The sequence below is a fragment of the Chiloscyllium plagiosum genome, chromosome 43 (genome assembly GCF_004010195.1).
Source record: "Chiloscyllium plagiosum isolate BGI_BamShark_2017 chromosome 43, ASM401019v2, whole genome shotgun sequence".
NCBI lineage: Eukaryota > Metazoa > Chordata > Chondrichthyes > Orectolobiformes > Hemiscylliidae > Chiloscyllium > Chiloscyllium plagiosum.
In genome coordinates, this window is record NC_057752.1 from 1,087,525 (window position 1) to 1,097,170 (window position 9,646).

Below are 9,646 nucleotides of genomic sequence, written 5' to 3' on the forward strand. Positions count from 1 at the left end.
AGCAAGAGAACGAGACAGAGAGAGAACGAGAGACAGAGAGAACGAGCGAGAGCGAGAACGAGCGAGCGAATAGAACGAAGAGAGATAGAACGCGAACGAGAGAGAGAGCGAACGAGAGATCGAGCGAACGAGAGAGCGAACGAGAGAGAGATAGAACGAACGACAGATCGAGCGAACGAGAGATCGAACGAGAGAGCTAGAACGAACGAGAGAGCTAGAACGAACAAGAGAGAGAGCGAACGAGAGATCGAACGAGAGCGAACGAGAGATCGAGCGAGCGAACGAGAGCGCGAACGAGAGAGCGAACGAGAGAGCGAACGAGAGAGCGAACGAGAGAGCGAACGAGAGAGAGCGCAAACGAGACAGAGAGAGAGCGAGAGAGCGAGCGAACGAGAGAGGGAGAGCGCGAGAGGAGAGAACAAGAGAGAACAAACGAGAGAGAGAGAGAGAGAGCGAACGAGAGAGCGAGAGAGCGAACGAGAGATCGAGCAAACGAGAGAGCGAACGAGAGCGCGAACGAGAGCGCGAACGAGAGAGCGAACGAGAGAGCGAACGAGCGAGATAGAACGAACGAGAGAGATCGAGCGAATGAGAGATCGAACAAGAGAGCTAGAACGAACGAGAGAGCTAGAACGAACGAGAGAGCGAACGAGAGATCGAACGAGAGATCGAGTGAGCGAACAAGAGAGAGCGCGAACGAGACAGAGAGAGAGCAAGAGAGCAAGAGAGCGAGCGAACGAGAGAGGGAGAGAGGGAGAGCGCGAGAGGAGAGAACAAGAGAGAGAGAGAACGAGAGAGCGAGCGAACGAGAGAGATAGAACGAATGAGAGAGAGAGAGCGAACGAGAGCGAATGAGACAGCGAACGAGAGAGCGAACAAGAGATCGAGCGAGCGAGAGATCGAGAGAGCGAGAGAGCGAGAGATCGAGAGAGCGAGAGATCGAGAGAGCGAACGAGAGAGGGAGAGCGAACGAGAGAGGGAGAGGAGAGAACGAGAGAGAGAACGAGAGAGCGAGCGAATGAGAGAGCGAACGCACGAACGAGAGAGCGAACGAGCGAACGAGAGAGCGAACGCACGAACGAGAGAGCGAACGCACGAACGAGAGAGCGAACGCACGAACGAGAGAGCGAACACACGAACGAGAGAGCGAACACACGAACGAGAGAGCGAACGCACGAACGAGAGAGCGAGCGAGAACGAACGAGAGCGAGAACGAACGAGAGCGAGAACGAACAAGAGCGAGAACGAACAAGAGCGAGAACGAACGAGAGCGAGAGAAAGAGAGAACGAACGAGAACGAGAAAGAGCGAGAGAGCGAACGAGAGAGCGAACGAGAGATCGAGCGAGAGAGAGATCGAGAGAGCGAGAGATCGAGAGAGCGAGAGATCGAGAGAGCGAGAGATCGAGAGAGCGAGAGATCGAGAGAGCGAGAGATCGAGAGAGCGAGAGATCGAGAGAGCGAGAGATCGAGAGAGCGAGAGATCGAGAGAGCGAGAGATCGAGAGAGCGAGAGATCGAGAGAGCGAGAGATCGAGAGAGCGAGAGATCGAGAGAGCGAGAGATCGAGAGAGCGAGAGATCGAGAGAGCGAGAGATCGAGAGAGCGAGAGATCGAGAGAGCGAGAGATCGAGAGAGCGAGAGATCGAGAGAGCGAGAGATCGAGAGAGCGAGAGATCGAGAGAGCGAGAGATCGAGAGAGCGAGAGATCGAGAGAGCGAGAGATCGAGAGAGCGAGAGATCGAGAGAGCGAGAGATCGAGAGAGCGAGAGATCGAGAGAGCGAGAGATCGAGAGAGCGAGAGAGGAACAGGATACTGATTAAGGATGATCAGCCATGATCATATTGAATGGTGGTGCAGGCTCGAAGGGCAGAATGGCCTACTCCTGCACCTATTGTCTATTGACAAGGAGGAATGTCTTCCGGGTCATTTGTCTGTGGAATTCTCAACCACACAAAGCAGTGTGGGTTGGATCATTGAGTATTTAAGGCAGAGATGTTTGGTTAACAAGAGAGGCCAGGGTTATTGGGAACACCCAGGAAAGCAGAAGTGAGGCCAAGAACAGATCAACCATGATCTCACTGAATGGCACAGCACACTTGAGGGGCAGAATGACCTCCTCCAAATTCTTATTATCTTAAAACTGGATTCTAAGTACCTGATCACAGATGAGATCCCATTTTTTCTCATTGTCATACTGTCGAAGCAGCCGTGCTTTGTCTGGGGGGAGATTCATAGAATTCTGCAAAAAAGAAAGCAGAGAGAGTGTAATTATTCCACAGTGGGACACATTGACAAAATTAAAGTGGACAATTACACATAACAAATATGAACACGAAGGGATGTTTGAATGGGTTTCCAATACTGCCAACATTGTGAAGGTGCATAGGAACCTAGTGACACATCCAATGGAGGTAGCTGACAACAAGAACCCACCTGTGGAGTTTATTAGCAGTCCCTTGCACTGCAGCTACCACATGACTCTGGCTGAACCAGAAACACTCCCAACCTTACCCTGTCAGAAAAGCATTTACAGGTTTATAATCAACCAGTTCACACTTTCCGTGAGCAGCAAGTCCTGGAGTGAGGTTTGAACCCAGAGATTCTGGCCCAGACTTTACCTCTGGTGGTTTGCCAGGGCGGGTGGAGGGAGGAGATATCACATCCTTTGTCTTTCTGTGCTCAGATGAAAGGCTACATTTGGCCTGGGAAATCCCACAGCTCACATCAGGTACGCATATGCCAACCAGCATTTCAGACCAAGAGAATATTTTGTACTATACAATGCTGAGACCGAATTCTAGATGCTTCAGAGACTAAATTATTTTGAACACCTCATGGCTATGTCAATGAAGAACAAATGGACTTTTATATTATGCCACACCCCAGATCTCAAAAACCCGGAGACCTTCACAAAAAGTAATCTGCTGGCGTACAAGGCAGTCATTTATGCTCATTAAGATTTTCCGAACAAGATGAATGACACATTAATCTTTTCCTAATGGCGTTGATCAAGATAAGACTGCTCGTCAAGCCACCACTTTTGCCATTACTTAACCTTTAATGCGATCCAAATCAGTGGAAAAGGGACTTGGTTAAACATCTGATTGGAGTATCAGTTGTGGCTCAGCTTGCAGCACTCTTACCTCAAAATTATGGATTCGAGTCCTACCCCAGTTCCTCAGCACAAGAATGAAAGTCCAACAATGGCACAGCAGTACCAAAGGAGTGCTCTACTATCAAAGGTGCGGTCATTCAGAAAGATGTGAAACCAAAGCCCAGTCTGCCCTCTCAGGTGGATGAAAAAAAAGAGTCCACAGTGTTATTTTGAAAGGCAGGGGAGTTCTCAACAGTACCCTGGTCAATACTTTTCCCTCAATCAACATCACAACAAACAGATCACTGGGTCATTATCACATTAATGCTGGCAAGATCTTGTGTGCGTATTGTTGCCACTTTTCCTTTATTACAACAGTGACTTTTCTTTTTAATTCATTTATGGGCCATGGGCATCACTGGCTGGACCAGTACTTATTGCCTGTGCCTAGTTGCCCTTGAGCTGGTGCAGGCATGATGGCCTACAGATTCTGTGACATCCAGAGCATCTCCTGACTTACATCGATGTGGTTGTGCAACTACTGATGCTAAACATATGCATTCATCACAGGATATTTCAACCTTTTTGTACTTGAAAAGGGTTAGACGAGGGTTTGGTTAAACTGTGCTTCTAAAGCTCACTTATAAACAGCAGGTTTCCCAGAACAGGCCACATGCCAAGAGGCATATCTGAAGCCAGATAAAGCCATCTGGTTGGATGATATCTGCCAATGGGGCTTGTTAAAATACTTTCCAGCAAACATTTACACCTTACAGATTTAAACACCACTTTTTCTTCAGTTCTGCATGGGACTCATGAGAAGGGCTTCCCACATCTGGGCATGTTTGATTCAGAGTTCCATTGGCCTGCCCAGGATCGCAAGCAAAGTCAGAAGGAGAATAACCCTTGGTCATTTAAGAACTCTCGAATCAGCTGGCTTTAAAAGAACAGATGGGTCACTTGTTAAGGGAAGGCATTTGCTGAGGCAGAGGGTCAAAATGTGACAAAAAACAGTCAGCAGAGTTCCTGGGAGGTGTGATGTGTTCATCAGTTTCCAGTCGTTTGCTTGCACAGAACTTGAGTATTGCTGAAGACAGACAACACGTTGAAACCTCTCATCTTGTACTCAGGACAATTTGCAAAGTGAAGGGAAAACAACATTTATACTGCTTGAGTATGCTAATTGGTGGACACTTTGCCATGAAGAATGCACTAGTTAATAAGGACTGACTAGTTAACTGCCCATGTTTCCTTAAAGTTTAAGCAAGGCAGGTCAGTTCTGATCAGTCAAGGCATTGCTCCAAGAACTGAACGAGAGAAGGGCTATGATCAATGCTGTTTTTTTTAAAACAGGTACAGATAGAAGGAATAACAACAAAATTTGCCGGAGAAACTCAGCAGATCTGACAGCATCTGTGGAGAAAAAGAACAGACTTTTTTCACTAGTGGGACATGGGCATTGCTGTTTGGGCCAGCATGTATTGTCCATCCAGAGTTGCCCCTTGAGAAGGTGGTGGTGAGCTGCCGTCTTGAACCGCTGCAGTCCACCTGTTGTAGGTTGACCCACAATGTCCTTAGGGAGAGAATTCCAGGATTTTGACCCAAGTCAGGATGGTGGTAGCTCGGAGGGGAACTTGCAGCAGGTAGTGTTCCCACTTATTTGCTGCCCTTGTCCTGGTGAATTTCTGTAGTGCATTTTGTAGATAGTACACACTGCTGCTAGTGAGCGTAGGTGGTGGAGGGAGTGAATGTTTGTTGTGTCAATCAAGCAGGACTGCTTTGTCCTGGATGATGCCAAGCTTCTTAAGTGTTGTTAGAGCATCTAGGCAAGTGGGAAACATTCCCTTACACTCCTGATTTGCGCCTTGCAGATAGTGGACAGACTTTGGAGAATCAGAAGGGTAGTTACTCACCGCAGTATTCCTAACCTCTAACTTATTCTTGTAGCCACTGTGTTTATACAGAGTCCAGTTCAGTTTCTGGTCAATGGTAAGTCCCAGGATGCAGTAACACCAGTGAATGCCAAAGGGGCAGTGGTTAGATTGTCTCTCATTAGAGATGGTCATTGTCTGGCATTTGTCAGTTGCCACTCGTCAGCCCAAGCCTGGATATTGTCCAGATCTTGCTGCTTCAGTATCTGAGGAGTCACAAGTGGTGCTGAATATTGTATAATCACCACTGAATGTCCCCACTTCTGACCTTATGGAGGGAAGGTCATTATGAAGCAGCAGAAGGTGATTGGGCCAAGGACACTACTCTGAGGAACTCCTGGAGCTGAGATGACTGACTTCCAACAACCACAACATTTTCCTATGTGTCAGGTATGACTCCAACCAGCAGAGTCTGCCCCATGATACTAGTTTTGCTAGGGCTCCTTGATGCCACACTCGGTTGAATGCAGCCTTGATGTCAAGGGCTGTCCCTCTCCCCTCCCCTCTGGAATTCAGCTCTTTTGTCCATGTTTGAACCAAGGCTGTAATGAGGTCAGGAGCTAAGTGGCCCTGGTGGAACCCAAACTGGGCGTCACTGAGCGGGGTATTGCTGAGCAGGTTCTGTTTGATAGCACTGCCATTACTTTACTGACGATCAAGAGTACACAGTTGGGGCAGTCATTGGCCAGGTTGGATTTGTCCTGCTTTGTGTGTAAAGGACATACCTGGCAATTTTTCACATTGAGAGGTAGATGCCAGTGTTGTAACTGTACTGGAACAGCTTGGCTAGGGTTGCAGCAAATTCTGGGAGCACAAGCATCTGCTGTTCTTTGTTTTATTAAGATAGAAGGAACATATACACACACAGTACCAGTTTCAGCTGGACAATTCAAAGCAGACCTCACCACATCTGTCATTAACTCAGTTTGCCTCTGAAAGGCTACGGAAACACACAAGTGAATGTATGAAAACTTTGTCTTAGTCATGAAGGGAGGTTCATTGTTACACCCCAGGGACCCACTGCTGAACAAGTCGATATCAAGCCAACCTCCCAAAAAAAACTAAGACATACCAATAATTTAAGTGGCTGCCATGACTGAATGTCAGTGTTAGAAATGCAGGTCCCTTTAGGGGTTAACCAGAACAGCTCCAGAGTTCATCGAGAGCACATGATACTCATTGGCGTTTATATTTCAGAGCTGAGTTCTCTTCCCCGCTCCAGCTCCATTTTAGTTTAATCCCGTCCTTCTTTCCAAACCCTTCATTTTTGCTATTGTTGTATTGTAAATTGTTAATTTAGTCCAAGACATGGATGATTTGGTGTTTTTTTTAAATGAAGAGCAGAGTTCTCTGGAGGGGTCTTGTGGTGCAGTGGTAGTGTCCCTACCTCTGAACCAAGTAGTATGGGTTCAAATCCTATTTGCTCCAGAGGTACACAATAACATCCTTGTACAGGTTGATTAGAAAGTACTTAAGAATCAGGTTCTTTGCCAAGGTGGGCATCTGAACAGGGACAGATGGAAACTGCTGTTTGTGTAAAATTATCAATTCTTTTTTAAAGAAAAGCCAAGTTCTCTGGGGGGACAGCGTCTGAAGTGCAGTGATAATGTCCCTACTTCTGGGCTAGAAGGTCTAGCGTCAAGTCCCACTGCCACAGAAGTGTGTTCTAACATATCCAAACAGAATGATTAAAAAAGGTACAGCCAAGTTCTTTTCAGGATACGTGGGCATCAGGGCTGGAATGCCTAATTTCCCCCTCCAATATACCCCTGTCTTGCCACCTTGTCCCTGCTGGGTTTAGAGGGAAATGGGTCAAACATTGGCAGGTGGGTCCAGTTTAGTTTGGAGAACTTAGTCAGCATGGATGAGTCACACTGAAGGGTCTGTTTCTGTGCTGTGTGACTCTATTTGTTAATTTGGTGCTTTTTTTATTTACTCGTGGGATGGGGGCATCGCTGCTGCAGTCCATGTGCTACAAGTAGACCCACAACTTATTAGGGAGGGTTCTCCAGAATTCTGACACCCAAAAGAAAAATATTGGGTTCTTCCCCTATGAGGTATTGGTTTCCAGCTTTGAAAAAGGTTGAGAAAGGAAAGGCAAAAACCAGTAGTCTGTGCTAATCTATAAAACCCTTGTCAATCTCTAAAGTCTTTTGCTGCTTAATGAACATCTGGATATTGATCTGCTAAATGTTGAACTCAAGCAGGTATCTACACAGAATTAAATTCTTGCCAAAGTCAGCTCTATCTGAATTATGACTTGCAAAGAAGGAGCCTGTTACCGTGGCTTGAAAATAAATGAAGGGAAATGCACTGATTGATCTCTTGGTCCTGAGCTGTGTGTGATACCAAGCAAAACTCCCAATGGGTTTCAGTTCTCTCCTGTTCCCCCGACTGACAGGATGCAGGTGCAGGATTCTCCTTACTTTTGACATCTCCCAGCTGGTTCACTATAATGCAAGAGCATGAAAAGATCAGGGGAACCTCCAAGGTTCTTCACTTTCAACTGGAAGGGCTCCAATAATGGGGAGGTTCCCATTAGATTGCACAATCACAAAGGAGCATAAATAACGAACAACCTTGGAACTTGAACCCACAAACCATCTGGCTGTTGATGAGACAACCCTCCTCCAAATGGTTTACAAACTGATCTCATCTTATTTAATCAAGACTGAATTGAACCAAGAACCTTATGACCAGATACTAAGTACTAATAACAAATCAAGTTGGTTCATCAAGTGTCGTAGATGAATTTATTCAACAATAACAGACTTCAGTCCATTCAAAATAACAACTCATTGATAGCTTGGTGAATTTTGGCAACCAGAGACTAACCTGTATAGAGCTTGGATATCTCACATTCAGTCACAGGGATGCTGCTGGATCTCAGTCAGCGCAGCAATAGCGGTATCAGAAGCTGGAGTGCAATGTTCAAATTGGACCCCAGTTGCTGCTCTCAATTGCTGTCAAATGATTACAGCACTGAAGGTGGCCATTTGGCCCATTACAACTGTGCTGGCTCTCTCTGCCAGAGCCATTTGATCAGTCCCATTGTCCCAGCTTTTCCCTGCAGCACTCCAGAAATGCTTTTCTCTTCAATAAATTATCCAAGTCCCCTCTGAAAGTCACGGTTAAATCTGCCTCTTCTCTGGCAGTGGATTCCAGATCCTAACTAATCGCTTTATAAAAACATGCCTCTTCATGCCATTGTTGCTGATTTTTGCTAATCATCTTATAATCTGTGCCTTCTGGTTCTAGATCCTTCTGCCAAAAGGAAACTGTTGCTTTCTATTAACTCAGCCTAGATCCCTTGTGATTTTGAATGCCTCTATCAAATCTTCTCTTCTCTAAAGAGCAGAACAGGAGTGAGTTAGCCCCTCGAGCCAGCTCCGCCATTGATACGACCGTGGCTAATAGGATTGTGATCTGAACTCGACTCTATTGTCAACCCTTTGGATCTCCTGGTCAGTCAAGAAACCACCTAACTCAGCCTTAAAAAGGACATTGCCTCCCAGCTCTCTACAGAAGAATACCACCACAGATTAACAACCTTCAGAAAAAAGTTCATCATCTCAGTCTTAAATGGGAGATCCTTGGTTTTTAATATAGTGACCCCCACATTCAAATCCTTCCCATAAGGAGAAACATCCTCTCAGCATCTGCCCTGTCACGTCCGCTCAGGATCTTGTATGTTCAATAACATCACATCTCAGTCTTCTAAACTCCAATGGACATAGGCCCAACCTCTCCTCAGAGGGCAAACTTCCTATCTCAGGATGATTGACAATTGTGCAATTAGCAAGCAGTCAGACTCGGCGGGGGGGGGGGGGGGGGGGGGGAGTAAGGAAAGAAGGAAACGAGGGGAACCAGGGTATACTCCTCTTACCCTTCCCTAGGCCACAAGGAGGAGGATAACCAAAGCACGTTGTAAGGCCCCCACCACTTAGAATCAGAGATGTACAGCATGGAAACATACCCCTCGGTCCAACCCGTCCATGCCAACCAGATATCCCAACCCAATCTAGTCCCATCTGCCATCGCCCGGACCATATCCCTCCAAACCCTTCCTATTCATATAACCATCCAAATGCCTCTTAAAATGTTGCAATTGTACCAGCCTCCACTACATCCTCTGGCAGCTCATTCCATACATGTACCACCCTCTGTGTGTGAAAAAGTTGCCCCTTAGGTCTCTTTTATATCTTTACCCTCTCCCCCTAAACCTATGCCCTCTAGTTCTGGATTCCCCAACCCCAGGGAAAAGACTTTGCCTACTTACCCTCTCCATGCCCCTCAATTTTATAAACCTCTATAAGGTCACCCCTCAGCCTCTGACACTCCAGGGAAAACAGCCCCAGCCTGTTCAGCCTCTCCCTGTAGCTCAGATCCTCCAACCCTGGCAACATCCTTGTAAATCTTTTCTGAACCGTTTCAACTTTCACAACATTTTTCCGATAGGAAGGAGACCAGAACTGCACACAATATTCCAACAGTGGCCTAACCAATGTCCTGTACAGCCGCAACATGACCTCCCAACTCCTGTACTCAGTACTCTGACCTATAAAGGAAAGCATACCAAACACCTTCTTCACTATCCTATCTACCTGCGACTCTATTTTC

General features: G+C 46.6%; 1 protein-coding gene across 6 annotated transcripts in view; it reads right to left on the minus strand.

The window, feature by feature from the left end:
• The window catches only part of LOC122543283 (formin-like protein 3), a 167,406-nt gene that overhangs the window by 81,177 nt on the left and 76,583 nt on the right, over positions 1-9,646 (minus strand). For all 6 annotated transcript variants that reach the window (XR_006309986.1, XR_006309987.1, XM_043681785.1 and 3 more), the window contains exon 2: positions 2,157-2,240. Coding sequence is in view for 4 of the 6 variants with exons in the window: in XM_043681785.1 (XP_043537720.1) it covers positions 2,157-2,240 (84 nt within the window). In the remaining 2 variants the exon portion in view is untranslated. The remainder of the gene's footprint in view (positions 1-2,156; positions 2,241-9,646) is intronic.